Below are 15,957 nucleotides of genomic sequence, written 5' to 3' on the forward strand. Positions count from 1 at the left end.
ATTACCCAAATACACAAAACCAAAACAGTACATATGACAACATGCACATAAAGGACACTACATACACCAAAACCACTTTCACATAACAGAATCAGAAGCAAAATTAAAAGGTTGAAATAAGCGACAACAGTAGTAAAGTTACGACAACGTCAAACACAATCTTTAGTAAAACCAAGGGCATACGCATGATGTATAAAATGTAAAACCCTAAGAAGAAACCTCATAAACAAAAGATTCTAACAAATACCAGGATTAAACCCCAATTACAATTATTCTTGGCGATTCTGAAAAAATACCATGGTTATACGCCAATTACAACAATGCTTGGCGATCATATAAAGGCAAGCATTTGCAATACCAGATATGAAATACAATAAATCCAATCACAAAAAACACTCAAAGAATCCTCCCTCCCCCCCTCCTTTTCTCTCTCCCCATCCCCCTTGCAATTCCTCTCCCCTCCAGCCTGCCATGACGCTATTGCATACCAGAAATGTCAGAAAAGGAAATGAAATTCGTATCAGAAAATCTGATTCGCCAATTGACACAACAAAATTAATACAATTTGTCAACACGAAATATGCATAATATATTCACAAAGAGTTTGTCAACATGAAATATGCATAATATAGTCACAAAGCGAGGCACCTCGACAATCAACTCTCATGAAATAAAAAAAAGCGGTCACATCTTATACAACAGCTCTATAGACCAGGCGATCCACATAGAGTTTGCTTTAGAAACAATATATCTAGGCTACCATAATAGATGGGTTCCCATGTCCAGTGCTTAAGTTTTGATAATAAACTGTTTAGAAGAGCATCTATTCCAATGCAATATCTGGTCCATCTTCCATAGTACAAGTATCCAATGGACAAGTGTGTTGAAGCTTCAAGAACCATTCATCATTGCAGAGATCAATTAGAAAAGGGCCCAGAAAGAGATTACAATAAATGCAATAATCCAAACCTAAAAGTCGCTGTTAGTTGTTTTCTTCCCCCTTGTTGAGGGGCGGGGCCATGTGCTAATTGCAGCTTTGTGCTACCAACCCAAAGTACATGGAATATTTAATCCTTGGCTGCATCTGTTCCATCTTCTTCTGTTTGTTCCTCCTGTGACTTCAACCAGATTATTTAATCAAAGTCTATCATCAAAGTCTTCAAAAGAATGTATACTAATTTGAAAATTGAAACAGCATGACCTTTGCAAATACTATTGTTTTGCGACAAGCATTGATCAAGGCTAGAAGTCATACCCTTAGCTTGAACATGCCCTTATTGTTGTCAAGGACTCTGGAGGACTCTGTTCCATTGACCACCTTTCCAGTGCTGCTTCTCGCTTCCCTGCTCTCTGCAGACTTCTCTAAAAAAGTTTCTTCGGTGCTAGCTTTCTTTGAACCACTGCCTTGGAGGTCTCTCCCTGCCTTTATAGGACTGCTTCCCTTTCGACCCTGCTGCTCCTCTCCTTCAGCAACCAATTCTGAAGAGCGTGAACGACGTCGTCTCTCTCTCTTATCTCTTGATCTTGGTGAATCACCAATATAATCATGTCGCCATCGTTTCTCACGAGGATTGTATCGATTTTCTCCAAAAACACTATCATCTGCATACCTGCCAGGCTCCTCAAAAGGGAGGCCCAACTCTAAACGGCTACAACCCACCCCAAAAAAGAGAGGTGTATAGGCATATGTGGAAATATAATACTCTCTCTCTCTCTCTCTCTCATGAATATAAGCTTTTTTTCTTCTAGTAACGATAAAACCAACAATAACATGGGTTCCTCCAGGAGATTGTCAATGACAAGGATGAAAAGTTTATGGGTTGCTTTGACAGGACTCAGACTCTACTATGATAGATCAGAGAGCAGCAGGAGGCGATCAGGCCACAAGACAGACAGGCTGACAGAGCTCAGTGTCACGTCACAAACTTCTATGCATTTGAATCAGCTCCAGGACACATCGGGATGGAGGTGGAGGAGATAGTTGACATGCGGGCAGCCTGGATTACTGAGAGAGATGCAGAGACCACCTGCAGCACGGAGAGCACACTCTATTGAGGTCCGTCCTATCACAGCTTTCCTCAAAGGAGACCGCTCGAGGCGAGGGGTTACTTTGAACAAGCCCAACGGGTTCAGAGATCAAGAAGAGCACGTCCCCCTCCACCACCACAGCATGACACAGCCCGACAGACGCAGATCCGAGACATTTTCACCGCTCACAGGCGAGCCACCATGGTGCTGGGCTTTGGCTTCTGAACCTGAGTCTCGGATCTCAGCATGCTACAGCTCACAGATACTTGCTAGTCTCCGGGTTAGATCTGATTTTGGAGCTATTGAGCTCTGTAGAATTATCAGGTTCTCAGGTTATCAATCTATCAGCTTATCATTTTATCAGTTTAACAGTTTAGTAGTCTTACACCAAGCAAGGGCCTTAGTGCGCCCTTTGCTCCAGCCCACTAAGACTTGTATGAGATCATCCTTTTGGTGTACTTTGTACCTTGTCCCATAGGCTTGTGAGGTCTTCCGCAGACGTTAATACATCTCTCTCTCTCTCTCTCTCTCTCTCTCTCTCTCTCCGTGCGTGCGTGCGTATGTGTGTGTGTGTGTGTGTAGACACTCAGAATGCAGGTCAACATGGTTAAAACAAACGTCATGGTCATTGGAACTCGCAATAAACAAGTTGATGTCACTTTCGAAGATGAGCCTTTGGACACAATCAACTCATATAAATATTTAGGGCTGGAATTTACTGACAACTACAAGTGGAATGCATATTTAAACTTACTAGAGATGTGGGTGATCTTGAGACCACTAAAGATTATGCCTTACATTTGGTTCTAGTGATGTGCCATGGACAAGTAAGAAGCAGCCCACGAATTTGTTATCTTCTAATGATGCAAAAAACAAGGCCTAATATTTGGAGTTAGTAAAGCAATATATATGTTAACAAATATGCAGCATGAGCATGCATAATACAAAAGTAGAAGAAGTACATGAGTTACAGGAGGAGGAAATCAATCTTCAGTAGGAGAGGCTATAAGTCACACTTGGCATAGGGAAAACTTCTAATTTCTTCCTCCATTAATCCAATGTACCTGCTGACAATGGTCTCTATAACAACTTCCTGTTTTTGGAGATCACAAATTTCAAAGCTTTTTTACTTCCCTTATGGAACCATTATTCCCCCCTTGATCTTCATAACGTGATGGCTCTATGTGGATTTCCGCAAAGCCTTTGACACAATACCTCGAGCTCGACTCATCACACGCCTACAGGCACTAGGATTCGACCAGGAGATCATCTGGGCAATCATGGCACTTTATGAGAGTGTCTCAGGCAGAGTTCGGACAGGCGCAGGTTGGACAAATGAGACCTTGAGCACCATAGGGGTCAAACAGGGTTGTCCCTTATCACCAACCCTGTTTAGCCTCTACATCGATGAGCTTGAGACTTTCATGGGGGCTTCCGGAGGGACCAATTGCTCGCTTGCCGGGATCATCATCAAGATTCTTCTTTATGCAGATGACGTGGCACTCTTATCATCCACACCCGAGGGGCTCCAGCGACACCTGGACGCACTGCAGGCTTTTTGTTTATCCCATGATTTGGAGGTCAACCTTGGCAAGACCAAGGTCATGATCTTTAACACCTCTCAAGCAAACATGCACCGGAAGCAGTTCACTTTCGGTGGGTCACCAGTTGAGATCGTATCCTCATACACTTACTTGGGGGTCATCTTCTCCGGCCTGACCTTCACGATGAGACCAGCCATGCAAGCCAGACTGAGCAGGGGATATGCCTCACTGGCTCAGCTAGAGAGACAGTGCTTCCACTCCCACTTCCAGGACCCTCGGACCAAGGCTCTCCTCTTCGACTCCTTGGTCCGACTAGCCGGTATGTATGCCAGCTCTTGTTGGGGACCTAACATGTCAAATATAGAGTAGACACAGGTGGAGCGCCTGCAGATCCTTATGCTCTCATGGATGATCCGGGGGAACCCATCTGTACCACATCATATCATTCGGGCCGAGTTTGGTGCTTCTCCACTCCAGCTAGATGCAGCCTTTCAAACCATCACATATCTACACCGGGTTAGATCATATGGGGACTGCACATCAGGGAGACAGAGGTTGCCATGGTTGGCTCTCAGTTCCTCCAAGAGGTTGGCAGCAGAGGGAGATGAGCGAGGCTGGTATGCACAGACTCACAGATGGTTTGTGAGACTGGGGTTTCACATCGATAGGATACCTCCTTTTCAATACAGTTTGGATGCCCCTCCGGTACTCCTACCCACCATCCCGATCGGGCTACACACCAACCAGGTCATTCGAGAGGATCTCATGCAGCTATACACCTTTAGAACCTAGTTGGAGCCGAGGGAGCTTCCAGTGAAGCTGAGCTTCTACACACTCACTTCAGAAGAATTTGCAAAGATATCTTCATTCCACTGTTATCCTGCAACCATATGTATATTCAAGCACACTGTCTTCGTATTTCGGAGGAGGGATTCATCACGCCACTGGGGTACACTAAGCTTCACATGCCTCACTCACTATGGATCTCCATCGGACAATTTCGGGTATCATCACACCGCCTCCGCATAGAGAGCGACAGAGCAGAGGGGATCCCAAGGGAGCATCGCATATGCACATTATGCGACTGTCAGGAGGTTGAGTCGGAGGAGCATTTTATTTTCAGGTGCCCAATGTACTACGAGATCCGAGGTCGCTACCACTGTCTCTTCAGAGACGGCTTCGGGCTCCTTTCCAGATTCCTCGCTTACCCAGATCAGAGATGCCTAGCGGCATCTAGGAGGCGGTCCGTGTGACCGAGAGCTTTGAAGACTCCAGAATGGCCCTTAGTGGCTTGTAATAGGATTTAGTCTAGATTTTAGACAAGTGGCATGTTGCCAATTTGAATGGAGCTTGAAGCTCTTGTAAAAGAAGGGATTTTTCACATTTTGTAATAGGGATTTTACGAGATAGCTCTATGCTGAACTTCTGTAACAGATTTTCTGGAATGAATAAAGACCTTCGGGGGGGTCCAGCCCGACGATTTGTCCTGGGCCCTAGTGCATCTTGAGAGAGAGGGAGTGAGGAAGAGTTTTTTTTTTTAGAGCTTAAATCCCGTTGTAGAAAGAGTGGTGATAGCTGTCTTTCACCTTCAGTCTGGTTTTATTGGTATCAGAGCAAGGTTTGCTTTTTTTTTTTCCTTCAAAGAAGCACGGTTCAAGATTGCAAGGGGGGGGGGGGGGGGGGGGTTGTGTACCCAATAGCCCGTGAAGGTCCCAGTGCGTGGAGAATTTGGTGCACGACTAAAAGATCATCTTGGTCGCACATTTTCATTCCTGCACATCGTGAATGTTGATGCCGAAAAAGTGAAGCGATCGTTTGTGGAGGAAGATTTGTTGATGACGGTGATCTCGATGGAAGGCCAAGTGCATTTTGAGAAGTACTGGGCGCATATGGAGGGGACAATTGACTGTCATACCCTTCCGCTAGCGACTAGATACACCTAGTCTTTACAAGCAAGGAAGCTTGTGGACACGCAAACGGCGTTGTCCACCTGAACTAGACACGGCGAAGAAGAAGTGTATACGCGAATAGGAACAGACGGAGATTCGTTGGGTTGGCGACGCTGAGTGCTCCCACCAGACGTGAATGTCAATTTCGCTGGCTCAATATTCCGTCACGCTTCCCGTGTGGTGACGACGCCTTCAAGCGTAGCGACTTCTTCACGGAGGCGCAGGCTCCTTGTCTAACAGAGTTGCGGACGGAGATAATAAACGCGAGCTAAAATCCTTCCATGGCTGTTTTTGCGACGCTTCATGGAAGGAGATGCGTCGGTGAAACAGGGGCGTAACGCGCGATGCGTGATGATCGACAGAATTCCGTCGCCTGCACCCCCGTCTTTGACCTTAGCAGCTGACGTGGCAGATCTAACACGTGGCAGACAGCTCAGCAGCTGACGTGGCAGATCTAACACGTGGCAGACAACTCAGCAGCTGACGTGGCAGTACACGTGGCAGACAGCGCAATTGCTGACGTGGCATGCACGTGTGAGATGACCTGGCATTCTGACAGGTGACATGGATGCTGACATGGATAACCAGGGGTTCATTTAATTAAGCTTGGTAGTGGACTGGCTAGAGGTCCAGTTAGTTGACCCAACCAGACCAGTCAGGTCACACTGCAACCAGACTGTGACCAGTCCAGTTGGCCCAGTTGCAAACTAACCAGACCAGAACCAATCAGTCTGGTTAGAGTAACTAGCCAGTTACTCTATCTGGTTACTGTTCCTTTTCCCAAAAAAAAAAAAAAAAAACAACAGTTGCAGAGATTGTTTCTGCTAGTGATTTTCATCTGTTTGTCAGACTTTCTACTGTCAGAAAACAGCAGAAAAACAGAGGAATCAGAGATTTGCAGAAAAAGAGTATGCATGCCTTTGAGCAGTAAAAAGAGGGAAAAACAGATGCCTTTTGAAGCCATCTGCAGCAGCCAGAAAAGGGCAATATAGTTGTTGATGCTTTGGCCACTGTGTGGGTATATGCCTTGAACTGACAGCCAGTACTGGCATAGAGTGTAAATGCAAAACACCTCTTGTTGAGGTACTTTTTCTGTTGAAAAAGCAAAAGTAGAGTGCATCAGTTACCCGCACTGTGTGAGAAACCTGCAGATCTCAGAATATGGATCAATCACCTATCCAGTGGGATTCACAAGATAGGGATGTACATCCAGGACAGAGAAATGTGCCGCAAACTCAACAAGAATTTGAACAGATGGTATGCACTCGTATACAAGAGCTGGAAAATCTCAAAAGGGATCCCAGGGCTCAGTATTTGTTTCCAGCAGAAGCTATGCATAATCCAGTGTATGACGTGCCAATGCCAGAGGCACACTCTCGTGTACAGTCTGAGAAAGAGAGATCTCATAGATCTCATAGGAGACGGTCCCATAGTAAAAAGAGATCGAGGCATCATCACCGATCTCCTAGTCCATCACCGTCTACCTCGAGTTCGACTTCTGTGTCTTCTTCTTCCTTATCAGATAAACCATCCAGGAAAAGAAGGAAACACGAGAAGTCTAGGAAGAGAAAGTCTTCCAAAGCGACCAGGGAATTTAAAGAGGGAGGAAAATCTGTCAAGTTTATGACCTACAATGGACAGTATGGTCATACAGACAAAGCATTGCAGTTTATCAGACAGTTTGATGCTGCATTCGGTACAGAAAAATTTTCAGAATCCTCCAAATTAAGAATGGTCAGTTTACACTTGACAGCAACGGCTAGTGCATGGTGGAGTGCACTGACCACAGATGGGTCAGCCCCAAGGAAGTGGAAGGGCTTCAAGAAAGCCTTCTACCAGCAGTTCATGCCTAAACAGTTTAGAGACCATGTTCTTCAAGATTGGGACAGCTTGCACATGGATGCAGGAGATACAGTGGATGGCTACAACCAAAAGTTCTGGGATGCTTATTTGCAGGTTGCACCGTTCAAAAAGATCTCCAAAGGCACCCAGATGAGGAAGTACAGAGCAGGTCTCACTCCAAGAATTCAGGCAGTAGTGAATGCTTTGGGGGCAAAGAATATTCAAGATCTTATGCATTCAGCTTCAGTAGCGAGTCTTGTGCCGCTACAAGATCCATCTACAGTGCCATCCCTGCATGAAGGACGTGTTGATAAAAAGAAAACTGACTTTACAAAATCAGAAAAGAAAGAGTACCCCAAGGCTGAAAAGAAAGGGTTTCAGCCTCAGAAGCCGAGGGGTACTCAGTTTTCAAAGACTTATAAGGGCAAATCTCTATTCACCCCTGAACAGATAGCGGAATTCCGTAGAGATGGGAAATGCTTCAGGTGCGGTAAAGAGGGGCATGTGGCTGCCCAATGCCCAGAAAAGCCTTCAACATCGAAGGGAAAAGAGGCAGAGAAGCCACGAGGACCGCAAAAGCCAATGGCGGGGGGTATTCCTGATATACTGGGTCATGCTTTGAACCCAGAAGAACGAGAGTGCTGCTATCATGGGGCAAAGTTAGAGACCAGCAAGCGCTAATTTTATTTGATCCAGGGGCTACTGATAATTTTATATCAGAGGATCTAGCCCTGACGCTGGGAATAAAGACGGAAGAGTTCGGCAGGGCTTTGGATGCCGATCAAATGTTTTGTGGGAATCCTGTGCCAGTTACTACCTTGATAGGGAAGCTCCGTCTTCATGTTCAGAGTTATGTGGACCAGGAAGACTTTTTCATTTCTCCACTGAAACATTATGATGTAGTTTTGGGGATGCCTTGGTTTCACCGCAAGGCAGTGAAGTTGACTCTTCCTGAAAGAGTGCTGGAGTTTGTGCATAGGGGGAAAAATCAGCGTTTAATTGCCAGAAATAAAGGGGACACTATCCCCATTGTATCTGATGTTTCATGCGGTAAAGCAATAAAGTCTGCAATTTCTGCGTACATGGTTTTTGTAAAAGAAAAAGAGAATGATATGCATGCTGAAATGAATGATGCAGACAAAGATAAGTTTCAGTTTCTGGTAAACTTTAAAGATTGTTTTTCTGACGTTTTGCCAGGGGAGTTACCCCCAGAGAGACCTGAAGATCATCAGATAGAGTTAATGCCTGGTAGTGAGCCACCAAATAGACCCCCTTATAGAGTCAGTGCGACTCAGAGAGAGGAGATTATGGCTCAGGTACAGGACTTGCTGTCCAAAGGGTTGATTCATCCCAGCTCGTCTCCTTTTTGTTCCCCTGTACTATTAGTACAGAAGAAAGATGGTTCATTCCGTATGTGCATCGATTATCGCGCACTGAACAAAATGACCATCAAGAATAGATTCCCTATTCCGCGTATTGATGATGTACTCAATCAGTTAAACGGAGCTTCAGTTTTCAGCAGGATAGACTTGAAGAGTGGCTATCACCAAGTGAGGATACAACCTCAGGATGTACACAAGACAGCATTCCGCACTACATTCGGGTTGTATGAATACTTAGTGATGCCTTTTGGGTTGACAAATGCTCCAGCCACATTCAATAGAATGATGGATCGTATCTTCCGGAAGTACAGGCATTTTACGGGTACTTTCTTTGATGATATCTTAGTTTTTTCTAAGACAGAGCAAGACCACAGAGAGCATCTTGCTATAGTGTTTCAAGAGCTGAGAAATCATCAGCTCTATGCAAACAGCAAGAAAAGTGAATTCTTCCTGGAAGAAATCCACTATCTGGGGCATATAATATCCAAGAATGGGATACAAATGGATCCAGCAAAGATCCGTGCCATTCAGGAATGGCCAGAGCTGAAAACTGTGCATGAAGTTCGAAGCTTTTTAGGCTTGTGTTCTTACTACAGAAGGTTTATCAGACATTTTGCTGATATCGCAGCTCCATTACATGACCTCACTAAGAAAAATGCAGCCTTCACATGGGGATTATCACAAAAGAAAGCATTCAATACACTCAAGGAAAAGTTGACTACAGAGCCTATTCTGGTAGTTCCGGATCTTTATCAGTCTTTTGATGTGGATTGCGATGCTTGTGGAGAATGTGTTAGGGCTGCATTGCATCAGAATGGTCATGTAGTAGCCTATGAAAGCAGGCGACTTCGGGATGCGGAAAGATATTTAGGAATCTATGAGAAAGAGTTATTGGCTGTAATTCATGCCATCCATACATGGAAACACTATCTTTTGGGTGCAGATTTTACTGTCAAAACAGATCACCAAAGTCTGAAATACTTTTTGACTCAGACCAAGCTTTCAGAGAAGCATATGAAATGGGCAAACATGCTGTCAATGTATCATTTTCAGATTGTCCATACTCCAGGAATTCGGAACAGAGTGGCAGATGCCTTGTCCCGAAGACCCCAGGTCAATAATGTAACTATTGCTTATCATCAAGACCTGGAAAGTATGAGGGAGCAATATGCTCATGATTCTGATTTTGGTGAAATTTTACAGCAAATGCAAGAAGGGCAATCCACCAGTCACTATTCCCTGAAAGATAGGTATTTAATGAAAGATGATTGCCTATGCATCACCCAGGAGATGAGGAAAAAGATTTTGGGGGAATGCCATGCACCTCCCTATGCTGGACATAGAGGAATTACAGCAACAACTCTAGCCCTAGAAAGGTATTTCTTTTGGCCAGGAATGCGGAAAGATACACATCAGTTTGTTACTGAATGCCTTACGTGTCAGAAAATAAAGTACGATAGACGGAAGGCACCTGGCCTACTTATGCCTCTTCCCGTGCCTCAGGCACCATGGGAAAGCATTACAATGGATTTTATTTTTGATTTGCCGAGATCAAAGTCAGGGAATGATGGGATTTGGACTATCATTGATAGATTCAGCAAGCAAGCTCATTTCCTTCCGGTTCGCAAAACCATAAAGGCAGATCATATGGCTAAGCTGTTCATGGCACAGATCTTTAAACATCATGGTATGCCTAAGTCCATTGTTAGTGATCGAGATCCCAGAATGACCAGTCTATTCTGGAGAGCTTTATTTGATAACATGGGGACGAATCTGAATTTTTCTTCTTCTTTCCATCCCCAGACAGATGGTCAAAGTGAAGTAGCAAATTCTACCATTTTGGATATGCTGAAATGCTACGTGGGTGACCAAAGTTCAGACTGGGAAAAGTACCTACCGTTAGTAGAGTTTGCTTACAATAATACAGTACATAGCTCTACAGGGAAAGCCCCTTTTGAAATCATATATGGGAAAGTGATTTTGCCACCTATATTAAGGACCAAAGATGAAATATTTGCAGCTGATCAGTTTGTAAGAGACCTCCAGACAGCTTACAACCAAGTCCGGACAGCAATTGAAAGGTCTCAAGAGAAACATAAAAGAGCTGCAGATAAACATAGGAGACAGCTAGATCTCAAGGAAGGGGACTGGGTACTTTTGAGGTTTGAAAAAGCTAGGCTCCGCAAGTTTAAAGGCAAACAGAAAGTGTATGCAAAGTTATCTCCCAGATACTATGGCCCTTTCAGGGTTACAGAAAGAATAAATGAGGTTGCATACAGATTAGCATTGCCAGAGCATTGGAGGATTCACAATGCATTCCATGTGAGTCTTCTAAAGAAATTCCAGGGACCAGAGCCTACAGAACCAGTATCAGAAGATCCACCAGAAGTGGATGAGCTGGAGGAAGTCCTTCAGCCAGAGCAAATTGTGTACCATATTGTACGTAAAGGCCCTCAGGGTAAGGAATTTTACAGGTATCTTGTAAAATTCAAGAATTATACGGCATTAGATGCCAAGTGGATGGACGAAGACATGTTATCCGATCATCCACAGCTTTTGGATGTTTACAAGGAAGCTTTTCAGTTGAGGTCAACTGAATAGAAGCCGAGGGGATGTCACCACAATGTAAATATCCTAAGTCAAAGTACAGTTGACCATTTATTTGATCATAATTAAAGAGTTTTATATGTGTTAATTACGGTCAAAGAGTTATTTTAATGATCAAAGGATTGACTACGGTCAAAGATACTTGACTCCAGTCAAGTAAACCTGACTGCGGTCAGAGAGTGTTGACTTCGGTCAACAAGACTTGGCATGCGCCAAGAGGGTTAACCCTGATTAACCAAGATGTGCCAACTTTGGTTGGAGAGACTTGGCTATAATTAAGGCGCCTTGACCTTTGGTCAAAGCTCTTTAATTATAATCAAGAGTGTTGACTCCGGTCAACCAGAGAATATATATATGTTTATTTGTATATATATTTGTTTAGATGTGCACATGTGTTCAGTGGGGACGCCCACCGTGACTAGGATTAGTCCACAGTGTGTTATTTGCATGCAAAGCGCTAACAATTAATGGGTACCATGGTGGTGCGCTTTAATTAATTGTTGCAGGTACTAGGAAGGATTATTTTTCCTAAGCGAAATGGGAGCCTGACAAGCATCTAGGAGGCGGTCCGTGTGACCGAGAGCTTTGAAGACTCCAGAATGGCCCTTAGTGGCTTGTAATAGGATTTAGTCTAGATTTTAGACAAGTGGCATGTTGCCAATTTAAATGGAGCTTGAAGCTCTTGTAAAAGAAGGGATTTTTCACGTTTTGTAATAGGGATTTTACGAGATAGCTCTATGCTGAACTTCTGTAACAGATTTTCTGTAATGAATAAAGACCTTCGGGGGGGTCCAGCCCGACGATTTGTCCTGAACCCTAGTGCATCTTGAGAGAGAGGGAGTGAGGAAGAGTTTTTTTTTTGAGAGCTTAAATCCCGTTGTAGAAAGAGTGGTGATAGCTGTCTTTCACCTTCAGTCTGGTTATATGACATGCGGAGGATTCCACTCTCGCTCCAGTCTTTTTTCTTTTCATTGTCACACCCAGATGTATTTGATTATGTATGATTAGACTTAGGACTCAGCACGGGTGATGATGCTCGTTTAGTAGCTCCACCCTTACTGTGATTTGTATCAGGTTTTCTTTCAGTCTCATAGACCCATCGGTCCTCCGAAGACTCTAATAAAATTTCTTTCTTTCTTTCTATTTTTAGCACGTAGGACAAATTTATTGAGTATGTTTATGCATGTTTCTCCAATTCAAAAATTATATTTAGAAAAATTCATATTTGGAATATTTCCAAGATAGAAAGCTTTTTTCAAAACTCTTTCTTACACTCTATCTGACTACCATAGTCTCCTCGTCGCAGTTCTTCATGTAGTTTCTAAATTTTAGATTTTTCAAGATGTATTCAATTTTCCGCTCTACATTTTAGGAGTACATGCTACTCAAATGTTGCGTAAGGGAAGGATTTGAGTGCGGCAGTATGTAGGATACACATTGCCTAGGAGATGCCTTTCTCCCTTATGCTCTTCCAGCTCTAGGGTATGCTGCCCTTTCACTGCTGTGCCACCTAAGCCACCTTAGCTCACAAAGCTCATGATTGAGCTTCCAACTTTCTCTACGATGTCTCACACTCCTAAGCGTGCAGATTCAAAGTGATCTTTTGGTCTTTTTAGGCAGCCTCCAACTGGAAGACTAGAGAACCATACAAGGTTTAACCTACCTCACATGGCAGGCATCCCCATGCCTCTTTGAAATTATTTGCTGACCTTGAGTTTTGGCACTAAAGTATTCTTCTCTCTCTAGGCTGCCGTAGCCTCTATAAAGAAGAAAAGGTCCCTCCCAAGTCCCTCTAATACTCTCCTTCAAGCTACCTATGGAAGACCCAATAGAGAGCTATTGATAAGGAAATACATCGGTATGCAAGATAGAAATACATCGGTATGCATGACCAATGTCACTCAACACATAAATGTCACTTTAAAGTAGAACGTTATTGCATGCATGCCAAACAAGTATTTTCTTTCTGTTGTGTGTGCATGCATGTGTGTGTGCCTGTGCGTGTGTGCATGAGGGGGGGGGGGTTTGGGAAGGGGGGGGAGAGAGAGAGAGAGAGAGAGAGAGAGAGAGGGAGTTACTTGATTTTATCACGCTCAAGAGCTTCATTCTCATCTAGGTACCGCAGTCGATGCATTGCATCTAATTCCTCCAGATACAAATCTCCCTTCAGCTTGGGATATTCGTACTTTTCACCTCTCAACTCTGCTTTCTCCCTTGCCTTGTTTATAGCCTTCATATATCAACCCACCATAAATAACTCATGAGAGCATGAATAATTGAGAGAAGATTTTATCACAATGTCAATAGGAATTAAGTTTTTTGGATCCAGATTTCAAGAACAGCACAGGTTCTTAAAATTTCTAATTCTTCTTCATAAAGCAAGCCAAAATGAACGTTAACTTTGCAAAATCCTTAACACAAGACACCATGTTACAAAATCATATCATCTTCTATATTAATACATATAGGGTAGTGGTGCCATTTTTAAAGTCCACCTAACTCGTGCACACATAGTTTGGTTAATTTTGGCCAAACCTAAGGTTTGTGAGAGTCGCATGGCTTGCCTCCATGTGGAAAAAAAAAATAGTAGCAGTGGATGCGTGGAATAAGGAAATTCAAGGCATTCTACAATTCCACTTGCAACAAACATGACAACCAAGTGGCATCTTATCACTTATTACCCTCCTATTTTGCATCACCTCAGACTCTAGCAAGCACATTCTATCGACCCCCTCCATGGCTCTTGTGCACCTTTTTGCAAGACCTCCCCTCTCCCTTTCTCCGAAACCAGCTTCCCATCTCCTCCTTGAACCCTTAGACGAGCACACCATGATCGTCAGTAGCTCATTGCAGACCACTACTATGCACGAAGGGACTACCACAGAGACCATCTAGAGGTCTCTTGTAGAGCATTGCAGCATGCGTGGGACTGCACAATTGGTCACTCTAGGCACGTTTTCTCATCATTTGCAAAGGAGAGAGACTTTCTCTCACTCAATAATCATTCTAGATGCATGTTTTGAGTCTCCTTTTCCCCTTGCATGCACCCCGGGTTGTAGGAGGGCTTCTCAAATGTCGGGTCCTTTTGTAAATGCTGTTGAATTATGAGTACTACACTCTTGGGACAACTTGTTCCCTCCAATTAGGAGGCTTTTTACCCTAGTCTCCTATGTAGAGGATATAATCCTCATATTGGTCTTTCTCAAATACACAACTCTTGCATGCTAAATACAACTCCACACTTTGGTGTTTTCGTCTCATCCCCAAACCCAATATTTGGGTTTAAAATCCTACACCCCTACAAGCTCAAGCTAGTCCTACTTTAGGACAACGTATTTCAGCAAACCATCTTTCTTTCAAGAAAAAATCTTGACGGGTGAAGATGGGAGCCAGCACATTGTATGATAGAGTAACAATGGGAGTGGCTTATGATTGTCGATGCAGCCAATTGTCAGAATACATAAACGACGAGGAGCTGCCACCTAAGTTCTATGTGTCTCATTCAGCTCCGTCACTGCCAACCTGTGTGTCATTCCTCTATTCATAGTCACATGACACTCCATGTACCGTCTCAATTCTTTGAGAAGTCACTCGATTTGTCACTCCACCCATCACTCAGGCACTCAGTTCGTCACTCATGTTGCTTTCATCAATGCTCTTCGTTCGTGTGTCCTATAATTGAAGCTACATATTTGCCATCTACTGCTTTGAAATCTACAAATATGTGGTCCAATGGCAGAGTTGGGTCTTTTGCAAGAATTTTGACTCAGTGTGAATCATATTTTTAGGTCAAACTACAAGCATTCTCTGAATTTTTGTTTGCAGGATAATAGATCAACAAGGAGAATATGTGCTTGGGGGTTTGGCACCAGAGAACAAGTTGAATGGAACCAACTACTCTTTGTGGAGTTTTATGTTCAAAAATCTGTTGGTTGCAAGGAATATGCCCCAAAAAATGAGTTTCGTCTTAAAAATATTTACCTGCCACACCACCCAAAGGTGCACAACAAGTTGTTCGACAACAAGCTGCAGGACCTCTAGCCCCCACACAAGATCAGGGGGTGGAACTCACCTAATGCTCAGGCCCTAGCCATGTATCTCTATGTCAGTCAAGAGACCCATCGTTCCTCACATCTGTTCCGTTAATGCAGGACTTCGCAACATGGACAGCAGATTCTTGAGACCATGTTTCAAGCCAAGAATGAGACAAGAGTCTCTTTTCTCAAAAAGAAGCTTGAGAGTTTGGAGATGCATGAATGTGACAACATGGCTGATCATCTTACAAAGATCCAGAATCTTTGAGAGCACCTTCTAAATATTGATGGAGTCATGTCACCGAAGGAACTGATTCCTAGGACATTGTCATAATTGTCTGATTCCTACCTGAATGCTCACACTTCTCTTGCTTTGTCTTTGAGAGGTAATGCTCAATCCCTATAGTTTGAGGAGTTACGAGCTTGTTGCTGTGCAAGAGGAACAAACAAGGCACAAAATATCTTCATCATTGCATAGCAATGGTCATGCAATTGTGGCCCATGACAAGGGAAAGGGAATAAATATTGGTGCCTTTTTCAATCCAAGGCTACTTCAAAACAGCAGTCAAAT

The 15,957-nt window shown here is 43.7% G+C and overlaps 1 protein-coding gene across 4 annotated transcripts in view; it reads right to left on the minus strand.

Moving 5' to 3' along the window:
* Positions 1-649: 649 nt before the first annotated feature.
* Positions 650-15,957, minus strand: part of PDE312 (Nucleic acid-binding, OB-fold-like protein) — an 81,573-nt gene continuing 66,265 nt past the window's right edge. For 3 of the 4 annotated variants that reach the window (XM_087373112.1, XM_087373111.1, XM_087373097.1), the window contains 3 exons: positions 13,431-13,582; positions 1,256-1,649; positions 650-1,118 (listed from right to left, as the gene is read on the minus strand). In XM_087373112.1, the coding sequence (XP_087229238.1) occupies positions 1,068-1,118; positions 1,256-1,649; positions 13,431-13,582 (597 nt within the window). In that variant the 3' untranslated portion in view covers positions 650-1,067. The remainder of the gene's footprint in view (positions 1,119-1,255; positions 1,650-13,430; positions 13,583-15,957) is intronic. The other variant, XM_087373105.1, reaches the window with a different exon arrangement.

This window comes from Dipteris shenzhenensis, chromosome 1 (assembly GCF_047967505.1).
Source record: "Dipteris shenzhenensis isolate YYH24624 ecotype China chromosome 1, Dip_SZ_1.0, whole genome shotgun sequence".
Taxonomy (NCBI): Eukaryota; Viridiplantae; Streptophyta; class Polypodiopsida; order Gleicheniales; family Dipteridaceae; genus Dipteris; species Dipteris shenzhenensis.